Here is a 22714-nt window from a genome sequence, read left to right as displayed (position 1 = left end):
TTAAATAAAATAATAAATACATATATAAATAAAGGTTCACAAGAAGATAATCTCCTTAAGTATAGAGACTATTGTGTTCATATCCCCAAGGACTTAACACATTAAGCAGCCAGGCACTAAAGGCAGTTGAGGGTGAAATGACTGGGCTTCGCTCAGGATATCTCCTTTGAGCTTGTGGGCTGCCAACATTCTAAAGGAGGTGAAGGTTCTCTACTTTCAGCCTTGAATCACGGGGTGCTGTCCCTCTACTCGCCCTTGATCCAAATCCATTTCAAAGGTGGTGGCATTTCAGGCCTGGCCAGTATGATTCCAGAAGGGCTTGGTGACCGATGAGATGAGAATCAGCACACTTCCAATACAGAAAAACTTATTGGCAGATTGTGCTGGGATGGACACGATAATCCTTCAAGACCACTCCCATGGCACCTTACCAATGAGGCCTACCCACCCTGAGCAGTGTACTCCTGGCATTCCCTTTTACCAGATTCTACTTTTCCTTTTTTTCCATTAGCACTTCTTATCTTCTAATATATAGTTTACTTATGCATTGTATTTATTGTTTATTGTTTGTCCCTGCCTCTCTCTACCCAGGGACCACCACTTGTACAGAAATAAGCTCTCTGAGGACAGGGATATTTGTCTGTCAAGAACAGTGCCTGGCAAACAGTAGGTGCCAAACAATTTTTGTGATATGAATAAATAAATCCAACCTGAGAGTATGCTATTTTCTATAAAAATCTGTCCTCACTGGGTACCGGAAGGAAGAGGAGGGCACAAAATAGAAGCTTAAAACACCAATAATTAGTCCTAGGAACCGAGTAAATACAAGCCAACACTCTCACTTTGCTCATTGAGCATCACTGATTTGCTAATGGCCCTGGATGAAGACAGAGCAATCAGTTAAACCAACAACTCATTAGATTCAGAGAGAATTGTCCTCAAAGCACATCTACTAGCTATGTGCTCACTGATTGGCAGTACTCTTAAGTATAGTGTTAATTCCTATTCTGTCTCAACGCTGATAAAACCAAACACAGAAGGGCACATACCCCCTCCCTTTTCTCCACCACTGGTTATCTCTTGCAGATGGAGATACCTGCAAGGTGGGAAAGACTGGTGGGTGGGGGTGGAGGCAGGGGAGGGGGGTTATAAGTGGTAGAATAAGCACATGTGTGTTTGTATGTAGAGAGGTCTAATGCGCGCAGCAGAGACTAACATCTCACCATTTGTAACCTGTAGCACATACATTATGTCATTTGATTCTCACAAGAATATAGTAAGAATCTATCTGCTCTGCTGTGAGATTCAGTCCCCTCACCCCCTCTGCTTTGATAATATCCTGTCCACACTGCTCTGATATCATTGATTACACTATACTCTGTTTCTCTACCTGCCTGTTTTTCCACATTAGACCACGAGCTCCCAAGGCCTCTGATTCCCCAGTGATTAACACGGAGTCTGGTTCAGAGTAGGTATCTACCAAATGTTTGTAGAAATAGTTGATTTCAGGTGAAGAAACAAGGTGTTCATAGAATTTTGAAATTCAACTAAGGGTCAGAGCCAGGACTGGATTCCAGGCTCTCAATTGTAGAAGCCATTTACATTAATTTTTCTTTTAAAGACTATGTGCTTAGAGCTAAAGAGGCAAATAAGGAGACAGAGTGCTGAGATCAAGTTCACGACAGAGTAGCAGAGAAGAGAGAACTATCTCAGTACAGCTGAGTCTCTCAGCCAGTCTGAGGCAGTGCCACCCCGACATTATAAAATACCTGTTTGGTTGATTTCCACCACATTTATGACCCTCCCAAAGGTGGCCAGTACCGGCAGATAAAATCCTTAAAGATCTGCTTGAAGGGAAAATGAAAATTTGCACCTCCCACTATCAATGTCAGTGGCTGTTACTAAAGCACCCAGTCTGCCTTCTTTGAAAGCATCTCTTTTTGCTCTTCTTCAATCAATTCTTTTGCACAATCACAGCTAGAGACTGCAATGTAATGGCAGCATCCAGCCCAAGCCCGGGATCTGGCAGTGGGAGGCAGCAGTGAGGTACAGTAAAATACACAAACTCTGCAGGCAGTCAGACCAGGTTCTAAATCCTATCTGTGTGACCTTAGACAAATCACCTTACCTCTTTGGGCTTCAGTTTTCTCAGCTGCATAATGAAAAATAATAATATATATCTTGTGGGTGGTTGTAAGAAGTAGAGATAACTCTATACAAAATAGACTGTTTCAATCTTTACACAACAGCTGCATGCTGGGGGAATGGGGAAGTGTGTAGGAAAACAGCAGGGCCTCCAATGAGAGGGAAGGAACGCCCCCACCTTCCCTAGTTTCTACCAGAACTTCCAAAGGAACAGCCCAATGGAACCCTTGCTGGGGACAGTGACTGCAGACTGCTCAACATGGATAATGATAACAGAATCATGATGATAACTTGCACATGTACACTTAACCACTTACAACAGGCTTTCAAACATTTTGTTGCTTCAATAAAGCAAATGACTCGCCTAAGGTCACAAAGTCAATGAATGATGGAGCTGTGATCCAGAGCTACATCTTTCCTCTCCACATCTCCTATACTTTCCATTGCACCAGGTGTTGACCAGTACCTTAGGCTAAGTCCATTTCCCTGCCTTTCGAGAAGAGAGCAGGGGGACAGGCAAGGGTGGGAGAGGGTTCAGGATCGTGGTCTGCAGAGCTCTGGCAAAGGGAGCCCCATGTGGAAGGAGATCTCTCACCTGTCGTTTCGGTTGATGGCTGCCACCATGAGTGCTGTCCAGCCAAGTCTGTGCCTTGCATTGACATCAGCACCTTCTGACAACAGCCTAGAAAGAGAGATAAATATTTTCAGTGTATGGCTTATCATGGACATAAGAGTGGAAGAAATGAAAAATCAATAAACAGGGAGGCTAGATGAATTTGGAAATAGTTATAGGGCTTTGAGAACTAAATACCCATCCCAGCTCCTCTGGCCACTCTCCCTTGACCCCAGGCTTCTCCTACCTCTCTCCCTCTTCCCTTAAATGAGTATGCCTCTGCTGTCATTCTCCCAACCTACTGAGGAAAGAATGTGCCTTCCCCTCTGTCCAGAATGCTCTCTCCCTGCCTCTCTGCCTATTCTAAACCTACTTTCATACAATGGGATACAACCCTGGCTTGAGGACTCTCTCCCAAGTAGGCTTTCCTGACTCATCCAGTCCACAGATCTCTCCTCCTTCCTTAGAATTTCCCCATGCTTAGCACCAAATGCCCAATGACACTTCTCATCTATGTAGCTCCCGGTTTACAGAATCCTACTTCTCAAGTTTATCTGTATGGTCGCTGTTTGGAAATTGGAACTCTGAATGCAAGGGAAGATGGAAAGAATGTTAGAAATGCTAGATTAGGTTTCTAGGAAAGTCCGTATGAACCTATTTGACTCTATATGCCAGTGCCTAGTACACAGTAGGAGCTCAGTAGCTGTTAACACAAGTTTTTAAGTATAACACTAAAAGCCTGAATTCTGGGTCCCAGTAGCAGGGAGCCCTATAATGTGGGGGTGGATAGAGAGAAGGAGAGTGAAGAGAACCAACTCTTACTGCGAACCTCCTACAAGCAGGAACTGCCTCAGAACTTTACATACATGCTCTCATTCACTCTTCACACAAGCTTAAGGAGCTGGTATTAATCTCCTCTTTTCATGGATGAGGTAGTAAGTTCAGCGAGGTGAAATGACTCGCTGAAGGTCACAAAGCTAGTTAAGGGGCAGTACAGTGTCTGGAACCCAAGTCGATAATGGCTCTGCAGCCTGAATCCTTCTCACCTCACCAACCTTCCTCTACACTGAACCTGACTCCATGTAACATGGAAGAGAAAAGACTAAATGGACTCCAGCAAATCAGCATGACACGTGCTTGGTCCTGTGCTGAATTCTGGGATGGGGGTGTGGAGAAGACATGGGGTTTGCCCTAAGGAATTTAGCTGTGGAGGGAGGACTCAGGATAGCAGGAAACCAAAGGCTGTCGTGTGTGGTTTCCCACCATAAGTGCTGTAGGAGGCCAGGAAACAGGGAGACCAAAAGTCAAGAGTGTTTCACCAACAAGGCAGGAGCTGCTTATGAGGAATGGGCATTAGGGGGAACTGGGAAGCTGTCTACTCTTCAGTGCGTTCTAGACGAAAGGGCACTGGCAGAGTCCAGAGGCTTGGGGTTGAGTCCTAGCACCATTCTTATGCCATAATCTGTAGGAAATGCCCCTCTGGACCAAGCCAAGCCTAACCTCTGTGCTGCTGAAGTAAGCAAGTGATGAAGGCTTGGGAGGATGAAGAGACACATCATGTACTCATTCGTTCACTCAGCCTGTGCTGATGCAGGGAATGAGACAGGCACTGTCAAAGCCTGAGGGGAAGACAGACCAGCAAGCACATCACTACACATCAGACGAGTGCTAGGAAGGGGGCCTCAAGTTGCAAATGTACAACCAGGGAACCTAACCTATCCTTAATGACCCAGAAGGCCTCTCAGAGGAAGTGATGATAGACAGTTAGCCAGACAAAAGCAAGCAAGGGAGGGAAGGAGTGTTCCAGGCAGAGGTAAAGCCTCTCATCAGAGTAGAAGGCAGCATGGGGTATATGAGGCCCTGAAAGAGGTCTGGCACGACTCAGGCACGAAGTGCGAGAGGAAAGTGTTGAGAGAGGAGGTTGGGAAACCCTCTTCTCTCACCTCTAGTTTGAAAGGTTTTTTCTGGTCAAAGTCCTGGGCCTCTTCCTCTTACCACATACACTGTTAAGCATCCTTCATGCAGAAACAACTGTCCATAGCCAAAGATGTTAAAGAGGCTAAGAACCCTGGGGATGATTTTCTGAGACAGAAATCTCTCTTTGCACAAAACCTTCCCTTGTTTAGCAGGCCAAGTGGTGCTGTGGAGAGCGCAAGTTTCTGAGAACTGAGAGACTGGAGTCTGATTTTAACTGTGATTCTGGTTGGATGGCTGCACTTCTCTGGCCCTCAGTCTATAAGACCAGAAAATCAGGAAGGGCTGATCAGAGGTTTCTGAGGGAAAAGACTTGAACTATGCCTTGAAGAATAGGAACAATTTAGAGAAGAGGGAGGAAGTGCACGCCAGTCAAGACAAAAGACACAAGATACTATTCAGAAGCAGGGAAGGGATGAGAAAGTATACTCAGAGACCATCAGGTAGATCCATCTGTGTGACAGTTAGCAGCACAGAAACAGGCAGCTGCCAAGGTAGGCAGGGCCTACCACAGGGCCTCAAAAGCCAAGCTAGGAGGCCAAGGCAGTGGGCATAAACCTTTTTTGAGCCATGGACTCCTCTGAGGATAAATCATCAAAGCTGATGATTCTTTCCAGAAAAGTGCACAGGCACACACACACACTCAAAAAAAAAAAAAAAATCTTTCTTTACATAAAATGCCCAGGGGTTCATAGGTCCCCATGAAATCAATAGTGGACCCTAGGTTAAAAACCCAATCTAAAGGGTTGACAAATGCCTGGCAGGTGTGTGCTATGGTCCTGCCCTCCTGTATCTCAGTCAGAAATCATGAATCTCTCTCAGCAGCTCTTTCCTATGGAGCCTTTGAAAGAGCCTCAGAATCCTTCTCAACACTGGTTCCAATCAGCTACCACCAATAAGAAGTATTTCTTATTTGTCATTCCTTAGACTCTCACCATAGGCAAGTGGGGTTGTCATTGAAGGTTTTGGGCAAAAGAAATTATAGAATTAACCTAATAGCTTAAGCAGGCTGAATTTGAAAGGAGACAGAATAGAAAATGGGGACAAGGAGACCAATTTGGAGGTTGCTGTAACACAGACCAAGGGAGATGAGCTAGGGCAGGGCAATGAGAAAGTGCGCATGAACACAAGAAACTCAGTGCAGCCAGAATCCTTTATGCCTTTAGTGGGTCAGTGACCTGTGTTCCCCTGCCTGAGCCCTGAGAATTCCAGAAGCAGCACTCCTCTGGAGGCAGTGCTGAAGAAAGAAGATTGAGATGCCTCCTCTTCCTGCCCCTTAAGGGCTGAGTGTAGTGTAATAAAAAGAAAAAGATGAATAAAAGCCTCTGGAGCAAGTCAGACCTGGATTCAAATTCTGGTCCAGCTAGATAATGCTGAGCAAATCAATTCTGAGTCTCAGTTTTCTCACCTATCAAATAGGGACAGTAATCTCTAATTTGCAGGGATCCCAGCCCAGTCCCTGGCACATAGCAAGTATTCAGTACAGAGTGGTTTTTGCCTGCCACGCTACCCTGTTTCTATCTCTTTGAAGGAACAAAGCAATCTGGCCTCAAGTTGGTAGTGGCAGGTTGGCAAGTACCCTGGGATTCTAACACAAGGTCACATGGGATGACCTGGGTAGTTCAGCCAGGCTGGCTTCAGGCACTCCTTTGTTCATTTATTCAACAAACATGCACACACTCACTCTGTGCCTGGCTGCACACTGGCAACTGAGGAGGAGACAAGACTGAAGTTCTCGCTTTCCAGGACCTAAGCCAAGCAGGATTTTCTTTTTTTTTCTTTATATATATATATATAAAATGTGCATGTAAGTATTTGTTTATTACTTTTTTCACAAATAATTGCATTTTAAAATTATTTATTTATTTATTTATTTTTGGCTGTGTTGGGTCCTCACTGCTGCGTGCAGGCTTTCTCTAGTTGCAGCGAGCAAGGGCTACTCTCGGTTGCGGTGCGTGGGCTTCTCATTCAGTGGCTTCTCTTGTTGCAGAGCACGGGCTCTAGGTGTGTGGGCTCAGTAGTTGTGGCTCGTGGGCTCTAGAGCCCGCACGGGCTTAGTTGCTCCGCGGCATGTGGGATCTTCCCGGACTAGGGATCGAACCCCTGTCCCCTGCATTGGCAGGTGGATTCTTAACCACTGTACCACCAGGGAAGTCCATAATTGCATTTTAAGGTGTGTTTATACTGCTAATTCATACAATAATTCCATTTGTAAGTTGCTACGTAATGCTCTATGGCACATCCACCAGATTTTCCCTCTCTGCTCTCCCAGGGATACCCACCCAGCTAACCTCCATCCCTCAGCCACCAAAAGCAATGCTCAAAGAACATCCACTTACATATACCCTTTTGGACCTGTGTGAGTATTTTCCCAGGGCATGTACTCGGAGTGCAATCCCTGGGTTACAGGGTTTATATCACTTGATTTGACTAAATAGTGCCAGGGTCCTACAGGACAACTGCTCCATCTACCCTCCCACCAGCAGGACAGGGGTGTTCCTGTGTACCACGGACACTTGGCAGTAGCCAACTTCCTAATCACTGCAAGTTCAATAGGTGTAAAGGGATCTCACATTGTTGTTTTAATTTGCATGTCTCTGATTACCAATAATTTTGAGCTACTTATTATATGCATATTAGCATGTTGAGGTTTCCTTTTCTGTACACTGCAGGGTTTTCTTTTTTCATTTTTTTTTTTTTCAGGGTTTTCTTTTAAGAGGAGGAACTGCTGGGAGAGAAGGCTTCTCCAAACTTGCTATCCTTTCAATGAACAGTGTAGAAGGAGCACAGGGCAGAAGCAAGAGACCTGTGTTCTAGTTCCAGTTCTGCCACCTCCTACTCTGACACACCACAGAAGATATATTATCTCTCTGAGATTTAGTCTCTTTATAGGTCCATTAGGGTTTTAAGAGGTGACACTGAAATCTGAAAGAAAGGGCTCTGCAAACCTGAAGGGATCATTCCTAGGAGGCAAATCTTAGTGTTTTTTAGTGAGACACCAGCTTTTAAGCCCTGCCCAGCATACTGACTATCATTCTTTGCAGCCTCCTGGGGCTGAGGTGTAAAAAAGGAGAAAGCAATGGCCCTGGAGTCCAAAGGCTGGAGTTCAGATTCTGGCTCTGTCACTTATTAGCTGTGACATGGGAGCTATTAATCCCTATTGTGCAAGGTAGTTGTAAGGATTAAAAGAGACACCACATGGCAGAATTCCATAAGGAGTGGTGGCACCTAGTAAATCAAGGAAGGACCAGAACAAACAAAAACCACAGTGACCCCCAACTCCAAACAACTTTTCCTCTTTCAGAGCTGGGTGGGCCCCTCCCCCACTTCCCCTCTGTGTGCAGAGCAGTCCCAAAAGTTAGGATTTCACAAACCCAGGTCTCCTCCATTTCATTTTGTTGCTTTGCAAGTGAATGCCCAGCGGGCAGTCATTTCAAAGTCCTGGGCCAGCTGGGCGGGTGGATGCCTGCTGAGAGCAGCTGAAAGGGCCTCTGAGGCCTGAGAAAGCCACCCTTGCTCTCCCCTGTGATTTTCACCAATGGACAAAATGCGGCAAGTGAATTAATCTCTTTTAAAAAGAGCAATGCTTGTGACAGAGCACGGTGTCTCCGAAAAGGTTAGGATTCCATCATCCCTGAGATGATGAGTGAAAGGCTTAATGCAGGTTGCCACTCAGGGCAGAGCTGCCTGTGGCCAGGGGCTGAGAAGTGAGGGTGGGCACTGCAAGCCTTTCTGGGCTCACTCCAGACTTGTGGAAGCCCCTTCCCTAATGTACTAGGTCTCCTGCTTGGCAAGGCAGTGGTGGGTGACACTAAACCCAGGGTAGATGATGGAGAGGAGACCACACTAGCAGTCCAGAGTTGAATCCCAGCTCATGTACAACTCTCAGGTAGTAGAGAGGGGCAGGAAAATAAGCGAGAGAGACCTTGGTTCAAATGCAGGCTCTGGCACTTACTGGGTGGGTCGTCATGGACGAACCAGTGACTCAACCTCTCTGAATCTCGCTTGGTCTCCTCACCTGAGTAACAGCTCGTGCTCTCTGAGCCTGTTCCAAAACTGTTAAAAAAAGGGAGAGGACTCCACCAGCCCTACTCCATATGTCATTCAGGGGCACCATGAAGAAACGACGAGACAAAATATATAAAAGCACTTGGTATGCAATAAAAGTGCTATACAAATGGAAGAGCCTATTTCATTACTATTATCATTTTCCGATGAGTGTCTACCCCATTTTAAGGAAGCAACAGAGCAAACTAGGATGATATATCCAAGGTGTACACAGAACTTGGAATATAAGTGCTCCAAATTTTCTGTGGATTGATAAATGGATGGTCTCAAATCCCCAGGCAAGGGCAGTGGTAGAATAAGGGTTCTCCAGCCCAAGAGCTGAAGATTTCCACATGAGAGTAACTAATCAAGGGAAGAAAAGCTGCTCCCGTCTATCAGGGACCCAGGAGAGTCCTGAAGGCTACGGACTAAACCGGCAGCAGTGGTTACCTCTTTTGGGGAAGCGGGGGTAAGGGATTCAAACTTTCACTTCCTGCTATGAACTCTTCTGTATTGTTTGAAGTTCTGTTGCTGTTTTTTTTTGTAACAATAAGCATACTATTACTCTTTTTAAAAAAAATTTCTTAGGAAAAGAAAAACTTTGGACCTAGAGCTTGTCATACTGAGTGAAGTCAGTCAGACAGAGAAGGACAAATATCATATGATATCGCTTACATGTGGAATCTAAAAAAAGGTACAAATGAACCAACTGACAAAACAGAAACTGAGTCACAGATGTATAAAACAACTTACGGTTACCAAGGGGGAAAGGCAGTGTGGGGGGTGGTGCGGGGGAGGGATAAACTGGGAGAGTGGGCTTGACAGAGACACACTACTACATATGAAACAGACAACTAATAAGCACCTACTGGATAGCACAGGGAACTCTACTCAATACTCTGTAATGACCTATATGGGAATAGAATCTAAAAAAGAGTGGATATATGTATACATATAACTGATTCACTTTGCTGTACAGCAGAAACTAACACATTGTAAATCAACTATACCCCAATAAAAAAAATTAATAAAAAAAAAAAACGAAAAAAACCCTTACCCTTTCTTCCTCCCAGAAGCCTTCCCTAAGACAGCCTTGGTGCAGCCATGATGCCCTGTGCTAGCCTGTATCAACAGCTGTCATACAGTTTCCTTGTCCTACTCTCCCAGTAGTCAGCATGGCCCCCTAGAAATGAGGACATGCCTTGTTTCTTGACTCCTGGTGCTGGCACAGCGGCCCACACCAGAGGGCTCAGGGGTTGAACAAATGAATGCCTGTAGCACTTCCCTACACAAATCTCTCACCTATACTCACGTGCCTGTCTTCTTCCAAGAACTTAGGCTTCTGTGTATATGTGTAAGGTGTGGGTGAGGAAGACGTCCTCACTCTCAGGGCTGAGGACACTTAGACACAGGCCTGGAGCTGGAGGCCATGGGTTCCAGCCATGGCTCTCTCAGTAACTAGCTGTGTGACCTGGATAAATCTGTCTCTCTGGGCCTCACTTTTCTCTGCAGTAAAATAAGGTACCTGAATTAAATGATTTCTCAAGTCCCTGCCAGTTCTAAAATCTTAGGATTCTAAATATGTACAGCATCAAAACAGAAGTGAACTCCTAGCAGACACGGGCACCAGCATGACTTCCAAAGAAAAGACAACTCCTCAGGCTTGCTGTTTATAGGAGGGAGGGAGTCCCAGACAGGGATACAGGAGTTTTGAGTTATTATGGCTAACAGCTCTTCCACTCAGGGGAGGGAGGTACCACTTGGTTTTTCTTCCTTCTTCTTTATGACCAATCAATATAAAGCAGCCACTGAACTTCAATCGTGCATTGTTCCAACTGATTTCCGGACCCTTCACATGAACTGCCCTCAGCTGCAGCTGGGGAGGGGGCTGAAGGGTGGGAGCCCTGTCCCACCTGCATCAGAGGCCGGGAAGCAGTGAGCCATGCAGACTCAATCATAATTGCTATCTGGGCAACAGGGCCCTGGCTGGAGCCTCGCAGAAGGTCCTGTTTACAGTAATAACAGCACCAGGCTCTGCTGTCTGAGCAGAGGCAAGGTGCCTGGGGCTAGAATCCACACACAGCCTCCATCTGTGCCTTATCTACCCGGTGGGTCTGGGCTGGGAGGGGTGGGGCAAGGGAGGAAATGCTGCTCTCAGACCCCAGCCTGGGCCAGCTGACTTCAGGCAGGTCCAGGTGCTCCAACTCCACAGACATGAGGCCTCTCTAGCATCTTTTGCTTTCACTGCTTGGACTGAGCACTCTCATTCAAGGGCCGGCTCAGGGCCCTGCCCCTAGGAATCTCTCCAGACGCTCTCATTCCCAGTGAGGTAGCCCATCCCAGCGCAGCCATATCTGGACTACTCCAAAGGGCAGTGGGTGGGCAGTGAGGGAGGAGGACTGGCACTTAGGCAGCACCAACAACAAATGAGGTGTGCTGTGTAATGTGCCTGCAGGCTTCATAACCAGTTACTTCCTATCATATAAAGTTTTAAAATTTCCAGATGTAAAGAAGGACCCACTGAGATCAATCTGTCCAATCCTTCCTTTTATACATACAGATATGGAGGCTCAGAAAGCACCAGCCTTGGAACAGACTGATGTGGATATAAGCCTGCACCTGTCTCTTCCAGGCTGTGTGACTTTGGGCAGGTCATGTTTACCTCTCTGAACCTCAGCCATCCTACTTTATCAGTCTGCTAGACCTACCTAACAAGGGTGCTGAGATGACCAAAGGAAATAATGTATGCGTAAGCACTTCCAAGTGTTAGCTATCATCATTACCATTGTTTTATGTGTTCAAAAGCATACAGCGGAGGGGACTTCCCTGGTGGCACAGTGGTTAAGAATCCACCTGCCAATGCTGGGGACAAGGGTTCAAGGCCTGGTCTGGGAAGATCCCACATGCCGCGGAAAAACTAAGCCCGTGTGCCACAACTACTGAGCCTGCACTCTAGAGCCCGTGAGCCACAACTACTGAGCATGAGTGCTACAACTACTGAAGCCCACACGCCTAGAGCCCGTGCTCCGCAATAAGAGAAGCCACCGCAATGAGAAGCCCACACACCACAACGAAGAGTAGCCCCTGCTCGCCGCAACTAGAGAAAGCCCACACCGCAGCAACGAAGACCTGACGCAGCAAAAAATAAATAAATAAATTTATTATTAAAAAAAAAAAAAAAAAGGCATACAGCGGAGGAGCTGTATCAGAACTTTACTGAATACTGCTGGATTAAACAGAATAAAAGCCAAGGAAGGGACCATTCTTTGTACCATCTTTCTTACAGTTTCTAGGAGGAACTTGGCACACATTAAAGTGCATAGATTATTATTATTTTTAACTTTTTATTTTGAAATGATTTCAAACTTACAGAGCAGTTAAAAAATGGCACACACACACAAAACTCAGGTATATCCTTTACTTGGATTCTCATTACATTTTCCCTCACGAGCTTTACCACTCCTTTTCTTTCTCTCTTTTTTCCTAGACCATGTGAGAGTTAGTTTTAGACATTATACCCCTTTATTCCCAAATACTTCAGCACATATTTCCTAGTATAAGGACACTCTCTTACATAACCACTAACCAATAATGATTGAATTCAGAACACTTAACATTGATAAAATATTTTTATCTAATATATATCCCATATTCAAATTTCTTCAATTATCCAAATAATATCCTTTATAGCAATCCCCCCTCTGCCCCAGATCCAGCTATAATCCAGGATCAAAACTGGAATCAGGGACTTCCCTGGTGGTGCAGTGATTAAGAATCTGCCTGCCAATGCAGGGGACACAGGTTCGATCCCTGGTCTGGGAGGATCCCACATGCCGTGGAGCAACTAAGCCTGTGCGCCACAACTACTGAGCCTGCACTCTAGAGCCCACAAGCCACCACTACTGAAGCCCATGCGTCTAGAGCCCATGCTCCGCAATAAGAGAAGCCACCGCAATGAGCAACCCGCGCACCACAATGAAGAGTAGCCCCCGCTCACCACAACTAGAGAAAGCCCGCGTGCAGCAATGAAGACCCAACGCGGCCATAAATGAATAAATAAATAAATTTATTAAAAAAAAAAAACTGGAATCAAGCATTGCATGTGCCTTCAGTTTCCTTTCATCTAGAACAGTTCCTCAACTTTTCTTTGATATATATTCATGATATAGACATTTTTGCAGAGTAAGGCTAGTTTGTAGATTGTCCTTCAATTTGGATAACAATTTTTTTGAGGAACCACGTCCTATTCAACTATTCATTCCACAAACTTTTCATGAAACTGGTTATTATAGGACTCTGAGCAGGATACTGAGGGCACTTTGATGAATTATGCAGTGTTCTTGTCTTCAAGGTGCTCACTGGATGGCTACACACCTGGTAAACAGCTAAAATATAAGCAAGGCACCATGTGAGCGTAGGTCAGAGCAAGAGCCACAGGGACGACTTCTTGGAGGCAGAGGCATGAGCTGTGCCAGAAAGGATGGGAAGAAGCACAGATTCCCTTAATGAACTCCTGGGATCTTCTATGGGAAACATCTGTACTTCCTCAAGCAGTGTGTGCCATGGCTGGGACTCAATAAAACAGAAAAACCAACAATACAAGGCCAGAAAGGGGAGGGGGTGGTCCAGGGCACTCTCATCTGGGTACCTCACTCTCATCCGGGTACCTCTGGGCTCTAAGCTATGTCCCAGTCAGCAGCTGCCTTGGTGACAAGAAAGCAAAGTCTCTCTAGGCAGTGAAGTGTGGGAAAGGGCCGTGAGCGCCACCTACTGGCACCACGGCAGGCCTCTAGGCTGCCACAGAGGGCAGTAGGGCAGCTGGGCAGCTGGCTGGTTGATAGGAAGCTTGTCATACTATGGCAACGAGACACAGAAGTGGCTCAAATTTCTTAAATTGGGTTGGCACTTGAGCCACTACTCCAGAACCCTACGAGATTTTCAGTAAAGAATGGACTGTGCAAAGCCAACCACGGTACCTGGCCCTCTAGATGGGTAGGGACAAAATTTGGCCTTCATTAATTCAGGTTTGTCCCAGTAACAAAACTTAAGTAGCCCCTTCTCCAGGCCAGGCTCTGTGCTGGGCACTGAGGGTACAGATGAATCAGACATGGATCTTGCCCACAAGGAGCTCCCAGTATGAACTGGGGGTGGGGAAATGGAACAAGTAAGTACACAAATAAGTGCTTAAAGGATCACAGGTGTTCTGAGAGCTGTTTGTACAGGGTCAGTGAGCACACTGCATGCTTGGCTCTTCCGGTCTTGCAAAGCTCTTGAATGGTGGAGTTCAAAACAGCTCATGTTTCTTGAGCAGCCTACTATGCATCAGGCACTTGACATTTATTTATAATCTCATCTGGTCCTGTGATTAGAGAATAGAGCCTGAGTCATATAGAGAGAGGGTAACTGACTTGCTTAAGATCACATGGTCAGTTAAGTGGCAGCTTGGGACTGGACCCCATGCTCTCTCTACTGAACCACACTGCCTTCCAGGGCACATATCCCATCTTCTTCCCTTTTTTCCCACATTTAGCCTGGGGCCAGCACAAGTATCTGATGGAACTAACCAACTGACAGAAAATGATAAAGAAGGAAAAGCCTTAAGTGAAAAGGAGGTTATCTGAGAGATGGAGATACTCTGATTAGTTCTGCTGTCTAGAACCTTCTCCCTTGGAAGAGACTCCTTCTCTTAGACTGAAGATGAGACAGGCCAGATCCATCCCTTCTTCTTCGTGGTAGTTTCCACACTACCACCACCACTTTCACAGCTGCACGGCAATACAATACTTTAAAGTGGTCTTGGTTAAAACAAGCTTGGCAAACAAATCTAACTGGTAGGTTATAGAAGTACAGGAAGCCCCAACATCACTAATCATTAGAGAAATGCAAATCAAAACTACAATGAGGTATCCCCTCACACCGGTCAGAATGGCCATCATCAAAAAATCTACAAACAATAAATGCTGGAGAGGGTGTGGAGAAGAGGGAACCCTCCTGCACTGTTGGTGGGAATGTAAATTGATACAGCCACTACAGAGAACAGCATGGAGGTTCCTTAAAAAACTACAAATAGAACTACCATATGACCCAGTAATCCCACTACTGGGCATATACCCTGAGAAAACCATAATTCAAAAAGACACATGCACCCCAATGTTCATTGCAGCACTATTTACAACAGTCAGGACATGGAAGCAACCTAAGTTTCCATCGACAGATGAATGGATAAAGAGGATGTGGCACATGCATAAAATGGAATATTACTCAGCCATAAAAAGAAACGAAATTGAGTTATTTGCAGTGAGGTGGATGGACCTAGAGACTGTCATACAGAGTAAAGTATGTCAGAAAGAGAAAAACAAATACCATATGCTAACACATATATATAGAATCTAAAAAAAAAAAAAGGTTCTGAAGAACCTAGGGGAAGGACAGTGATAAAGACGCAGACGTAGAGAATGGACGTGAGGACACGGGGAGGGGGAAGGGTAAGCTGGGATGAAGTGAGAGAGTGGCATGGACATATATACACTACCAAATGTAAAACAGATAGCTAGTGGGAAGCAGCCGCATGGCACAGGGAGATCAGCTCAGTGCTTTGTGACCACCTAGAGGGGTGGGATAGGTAGGGTGGAAGGGAGACGCAAGAGGGAGGAGAAATGGGAATATATGTATATGTATAGCTGATTCACTTTGTTATACAGCAGAAACTAACACACCATTGTAAAGCAATTATACTCCAATAAAGATGTTAAAAAAAAAAAAAAGGGCTTCCCTGCTGGCGCAGTGGTTGGGAATCTGCCTGCCAATGCAGGGGACACGGGTTCGAGCCCTGGTCTGGGAGGATCCCACATGCCGCGGAGCAACTAGGCCCGTGAGCAATTACTGAGCCTGCGCGTCTGGAGCCTGCGCGTCTGGAGCCTGTGCTCCGCAACAAGAGAGGCCGCGACAGTGAGAGGCCCGCGCACCGCGATGAAGAGTGGCCCCCACTTGCCGCAACTAGAGAAAGCCCTCGCACAGAAAAGAAGACCCAACACAGCCATAAATAAATAAACTACATTCTTTAAAAAAAAAAAAAAAAAAAAGAAGAAGTACAGGAAGCCCTAGTTTTCTGTAGACTGGGCTGACTGCAAGCTTAACAGACTCTAGGAGTATAATGCAGCTGCCAAGAAAGCTAATGCAAGCTCAGGCCATGTTAATAGATTCTTAAAATCTCTAAAAAGGGGATCACTGCCCTGCTCCTCCCAATAATGGTCATGCCACACTGGAATTCAGAAGGGGCACCAAAAACTTTGTGGCTACTTCATTAGAAAATGACTAGGATGAGGAGAAGACTTGAAATCACAATTTAGAGAACCAAGGGTTATTTGGCTTGGAGTTCTGTCTCTTAATATTTAAAAGTCTGGAACAGGAAAAGGGAGCTGTGTAGTCCTAGAAGACAGAGCAGGGACCAAAGAGGGGAGCAGTAGAGAGCGCTAACTACATAACAGCAGCCCACCATGTGTCAAGTGCTATGCCAGGTGCTTTCACAATATTACCTCAGAATTCACCATGACATAAAATATAATACTTTTCTAATTACAAAGTGTTTAAGCTTACATTACTCCAACTGCCCAGAATGTCTTTCCACTGAGCTCCTTGTATCCAAATACTACCCATCTCCAGGCCCAGACTAAATGCCCCCTTGTCTATGGAGCCTTAACTTTTTGTACGTACTAATTACAATTCTCTCACCAGACTGAAAGTTCTTTGAAAGGCAAAGGTCATGAGGATACACCTTTATGCTCCTTCTCAATGCCAAATGGGGCATACTGCTCATGATGGGCCTTAAGAATGAATAAATGGCAAAGAAAATGTACAAATGGCCAAAAAACTTATTAAAAGATGCTATCAAGGAAATGCAAACCAAAACCACAACGAGATACCACTACACACATACTAAAGATGGCTCTAATAAAAATGACAATAACGAACGTTGGCAAAGATGTGGAGAAATCAGAACCCTCATATTCTATATTGCTGGTGAGAATGTTAAAATGGTGTAGTTACTTTGGAAAATAGTCTGACAGTTCCTCAAAATGTTAAACATAGAGTTACCATATGACCTGGCAGTTCCACTCCTAGGTATAGATATAAAAACATACGTTCACACAAAACCTGTACACAAATGTTCATAATAGTGTTATTCATAATAGCCAAAAAGTGAAAACACAAATATCCATCAACTGATGAATGTATAAATAAAATGCAGTATATCTATACATGGAATATTATTCAGTCATTAAAAGGAACAAAGTACTGATACATGCTACAACAGAGATGAACCTAATTAAAACATATTAAGTGAAAGAAGCCAGTGACAAGAGGCCACATATTGTATGAGTCCATTTATATGAAATACCCATATAGGGAAATCCATGGAGACAGAATGTCAATTAGCAGTTGCCAGGGTCTGGGAGAGGGGAGAATGGGGAGTGACTGCTAATGGGACTGGGTTTTTTTGGGGGAAATGGTGATGAAAATGTTCTGGAATTAGACAGCGGCGATGGTTGCATAATCTTACAACTATATTAAAAAACCACTGAACTGTATACTTTAAAAGGGTGAATTTTATGATATGCAAATTATATCTCAAAAGGAAAAATAAAATGAATGAGTAAATGTTTGACCGATCAGAGTCTGCTTATCATTCAGGAGGCAGAGTGTGTCTCATACCTAGAGGTGCCCAACTGAGGGCTGGATGTTGCCCATCAGAGAACTTAAAGAGGAGACATGAATACTGGAGAGGAAGTGAGGCTGGAGACAAAAGTGCCTTGGGTCCTAACAGACCCATTCGGGGGCTGTACCTGAGTCCCAATTGGCCCTGGGAAGGATACTGCTCTGCCTGCTGGACTATGAACCCCTGGGAATTTCAGGGGCCTCCTCCAATTGTTTGTGCTTTACATTCAGTCCCTGCACACTATCTGCAAAAGCTGGTCAAATACACAGACTTCCCGGGAGGCCTGGGTGCTATCCTCCCAAACAAAAGGGCATTGAGATGGAAGCCTCAGCTCAGCCTCAGAGAGGGATTCTTATGCAGCCTTCCTGGGCCTCCCATCCACATGAATGGAGGATCCTGGAGACCAGTCAGCCTGCCCAGCTGCTGTACCCTCCTGCTGGGTAGACTCTGGAGAATAAACAAGGTTTTATTCAACCAGTCAATCAACTGGCCAGACTCTATCTGTACTGTGTGCTTTCTGAGTGCCCAGTCAGCCTTGTATGACTAGCTATGGTGAAGGCAGGAGGAGGTGCCATCTACCTGGCTGTGACAGCATGGCCTGGGTGAGGAGACATACGCATGAAGCAACTGAGGAGAAAGACAAGGAGGTGAAAACTAAACATGATACCATTTGGCTCAGACTTTAAGGCTGTGGGAATGTTGATAAGAAAGATCAACATGGGCTGGAACGAGCAGTGAACTGCAGTGAGAAAAGCACATACTTTGCATTCACGTGGTACTCGGTTTAAATCACTGCTCTACTCCTTACAAGCTGTAGGGTAGTAAGCCCTAAATCTGTCTGAGCTTAAAGTGGAAAATGATTATAACGCAATCTGTTTTGCAATACTGCAGCAAAGAATGAAGATAATACATATACAGTATCTGGTACTCTGCCTCACATAGAGTGGGTATCTAATAAATGGCAGCTATTATTACTAGGGAGGGTGAGCTTTCTGGAAAAGGAAGGGCTTGAAGGGGGCAATGAACCATGAACAGGATCTAGATAGGGGTGTGAGGAGAACAGGGGTAGAGTTGGAAGTGCTACAAAGGCTCACAGGTAGGAAGAAGTAAGCTGCGTGTTTAGGGCTAGAGAAGCCAGTTCTGACTGGAATGGGGGTTCTTGGGACAGAGGGGAGCCAGCTTGGCTGGGAGGAATGCAGGGGTGGGGTGGGGCCTGTCAATGAAGAGCAGAGTTGAGGGCAGGACAGATAAGGGATCTAGATTTGACATTTATCTTCAGGAACCTTATAGACTCCCAGTAAGGCAGACTGAAATGGTTCTCTGTTGAGCTACAAAGTATCTCCCTGAGCCTGGAAAAGTGCTGGGAAGAAAATGTGACCCAGGCAAGCTCCATTCTGCTTCAGGCCTCACAGCCTCCTCATCTGTAGAATGAAGCGGTGGGTCACTTCCAAGGGGGTGACTTTGGGTAAATTACTCAAGCAATCCAAATTTCTGTTTCATCATCTATGAAATGGGGCTATACTACTTGCACAGTTGTAAGGATTTAGTGATTTAAGTCTCACATAATGCTTATCTCAAAAAAGGCATTCAATAAACATTGGTCACTATTAGTAATAGTTAATAATGTTATTAAAATATTATTATTTTATGTGCTTTATAATATACATATATAACGAATATATGTAAAAAATATACAAAAGTATGTTGTCAAAGTAATATGCTATAAACATTAAACAAAACTCTGAATATACATGGGTTCTAAAAAAATGTAGTAAAACTAAGCATGATAGGCTGGGTGTCTTTTTACTCCACCTTAATATCCATTTACCTTGTGTTCATTCGCTGGGGTCTCTGAATGCACACTAGGAGCTTAAGAAAAATGTAGAGGGTAAAAACAGATTATCCAGAAAATCCTATCCATTATCTTAATTTATTTTGCTAGTTCAGGGGCAAACACTTAGTGTAATTAACAACACTCAAAAACAACACCTACTACGTACTGAGCACCTGGTATGTGCTAGGCACAGCACTCGCTGGTTTTTCTCATTTAATTTTCTCATTTAATACTCACAGCAAAGGTGTGAGGTAGGTCAATCATCATCCCACTTTGCAGATGAAAAATCGAAGGCTAGAGAGGTTAGGCTACTTTCCCAAGGTCACAGAGCTAACAAATGGCACAGCTGGGATCCAAACCTTGTTTTCTCAGACTGACAGCTGGGAATCAAACCTTGTTTTCTCAGATTCTGAATTCCTTACTGACAGGATTCCTGCCAGTGATATGAAAACCTCTCCAGCAAACCCACTGACAGAGTCACAAGAAGAGAACCACTTACGGCCTTAGGAGGACTTTGGGCCTGGGACCACTGCTCCAAAGGGAGGAGAGGGAAGGAAGCAGGATGTAGGAGAACCTTAAAGTTCGAAAGTCAGATTTTCTGAGGAGGCTTTTCAAACAGGACAGAGAGAGCAGAACTGTGAGGCAAACTGCTAAAGTGAATATGGTAAGCCCAGTAACATATTAGTTTGAGTATTTTTAAAATTCTTAGATTTCTCTATGTTCCTCAGTTTCCAGGAAAACTCCATGGCAAAAAATCCAACTGGTTCCAGTCAGGCTGATAGGATTTGTGTTATGGCCATGATTGAGCTGGGACTTTGGAGAAGAAGCACTTGGGCCACAGCAATGGTGGTGGGGAGATACAGCCTGACAGCTGCCCCTGCTGGGGAGCCCTGGGGGACTGCAGTTTTGTGGCCTCACTGCCTCCATGGCTAGATCAGTGCCCAAGAAGATGCTGGCACACACAAGTTGGTAGGCACTCAGATTGGTTCCTAATGTTTCTCAGCAATCAGAATGGTTGCTGAAGAGGGCAGACAGCAGAAGCAAGAAGAACTACAATCCTGCAGCCTGTAGAATGAAAACCACATTCACAGAAAGACAGACAAAATGAAAAGGCAGAGGACTATGTACCAGATGAAGGAACAAGATAAAACCCCAGAAAAACAACTAAATGAAGTGGAGATAGGCAACCTTCCAGAAAAAGAATTCAGAATAATGATAGTGAAGATGATCCAGGACCTCGGAAAAAGAATGGAGGCAAAGATCGAGAAGATGCAAGAAATGTTTCACAAAGACCTAGAAGAATTAAAGAACAAACACCTACAAGAATTAAAGAACAAACAGAGATGAACAATACAATAACTGAAAAGAAAAATACACTAGAAAGAATCAATAGCAGAATAACTGAGGCAGAAGAATGGATCAGTGACCTGGAAGACAGAATGGTGGAATTCACTGCCACAGAAAAGAATAAAGAAAAAAGAATGAAAAGAAATGAAGACAGCCTAAGAGACCTCTGGGACAACATTAAACGCATCAACATTCGCATTATAGGGGTCCCCGAAGGAGAAGAGAGAGAGAAAGAACCCAAGAAAATATTTGAAGAGATTATAGTCAAAAACTTCCCTAACATGGCAAAGGAAATGGGCACCTAAGTCCAGGAAGCACAGAGAGTCCCAGGCAGGATAAACCCAAGGAGAAACACACCGAGGCACATAGTAAACAAATTGAAAAAAATTAAAGATAAAGAAAAATTATTAAAAGCAACAAGGGAAAAACGACAAATAACATACAAGGGAACTCCCATAAGGTTAACAGCTGATTTCTCAGCAGAAACTCTACAAGCCAGAAGGGAGTGGCATGATATATTTAAAGTGATGAAAGGGAAGAACCTACAACCAGGATTACTCTACCTGGCAAGGATCTCATTCAGATTCGACAGAGAAATCAAAAGCTTTACAGATAAGCAAAAGCTAAGAGAATTCAGCACCACCAAATCAGCTCTACAACAAATGCTAAAGAAACTTCTCTAAGTGGGAAACACAAGAGAAGAAAAGGACCTACAAAAACAAACCCAAGACAATTAAGAAAATGGTAATAGGAACATACATATCGATAATTACCTTAAATGTGAATGGATTAAATGCTCCAACCAAAAGACAAAGGCTCGCTGAATGGATACAAAAACAAGACTCATAAATATGCTGCGTACAAGAGACCCACTTCAGACCTAGGGACACATACAGACTGAAAGTTAGGGGAAGGAAAAAGATATTCCATGCAAGTGGAAATCAAAAGAAAGCTTGAGTAGCAATACTCATATCAGATATAATAGACTTTAAAATAAAGACTATTACAAGAGACAAGGAAGGGCACTACATAATGATCAAGGAATCAATCCAAGAAGAAGATATAACAATTATAAATATATATGCACCCAACATAGAAGCACCTCAATACATAAGACAAATGCTAACAGCTATAAAAGAGGAAACCGACAGTAACACAATAATAGTGGGGGACTTTAACACCTCACTTACACCAATGGACAGATCATCCAAACAGAAAATTAATAAGGAAACACAAGCTTTAAATGACACAATAGATGAGATAGATTTAATTGATATTTATAGGACATTCCATCCAAAACCAGCAAATTACACTTTCTTCTCAAGTGCACACTGAACATTCTCCAGGATAGATCATACCTTGGGTCACAAATCAAGCCTCAGTAAATTTAAGAAATTTGAAATCATATCAAGCATCTTTTCTGACCACAACACTATGAGATTAGAAATTACAGGGAAAAAAACGTAAAAAACACAAACACACGGAGGCTAAACAATATGTTACTAAATAACCAAGAGATCACTGAAGAAATCAAAGAGGAAATCAAAAAATACCTAGAGACAAATGACAAAAAAAAATGACGATCCAAAACCTATGGGATGCAGCAAAAGCAGTTCTAAGAGGGAAGTTTATAGCAATACAATCCTACCTCAAGAAACAAGAAAAATCTCAAATAAACAATCTAACCTTACACCTAATGGAACTAGAGAAAGAAGAACAAACAAAACCCAAAGTTAGTAGAAGGAAAGAAATCATAAAGATCAGAGCAGAAATAAATGAAATAGAAACAAAACAACAGCAAAGATCAATAAACTAAAAGCTGGTTCTTTGAGAAGATAAACAAAATTGATAAACCTTTAGCCAGACTCATCAAGAAAAAGAGGGAGAGGGCTCAAACCAATAAAATTAGAAAAAGGAGAAGTTACAATGGACACTGCAGAAATACAAAGCATCGTAAGAGACTACCACAAGCAACTTTATGCCAATAAAATGGACAACCTGGAAGAAATGGACAAATTCTTAGAAAGGTATAACCCTC

At 44.1% G+C, this 22714-nt stretch overlaps 1 protein-coding gene across 3 annotated transcripts in view; it reads right to left on the bottom strand.

The window, feature by feature from the left end:
- The window catches only part of CLPB (ClpB family mitochondrial disaggregase), a 147498-nt gene that overhangs the window by 108311 nt on the left and 16473 nt on the right, over positions 1-22714 (bottom strand). For all 3 annotated transcript variants that reach the window (XM_082411396.1, XM_082411397.1, XM_082411395.1), the window contains exon 3: positions 2741-2827. In XM_082411396.1, the coding sequence (XP_082267522.1) occupies positions 2741-2827 (87 nt within the window). The remainder of the gene's footprint in view (positions 1-2740; positions 2828-22714) is intronic.

The sequence above is a fragment of the Balaenoptera physalus genome (genome assembly GCF_965194825.1).
Source record: "Balaenoptera physalus genome assembly, chromosome: 10".
Taxonomy (NCBI): Eukaryota; Metazoa; Chordata; class Mammalia; order Artiodactyla; family Balaenopteridae; genus Balaenoptera; species Balaenoptera physalus.
Note: the sequence above shows the minus strand (reverse complement) of the source record. Positions and strands in the feature narration are given on the sequence as shown.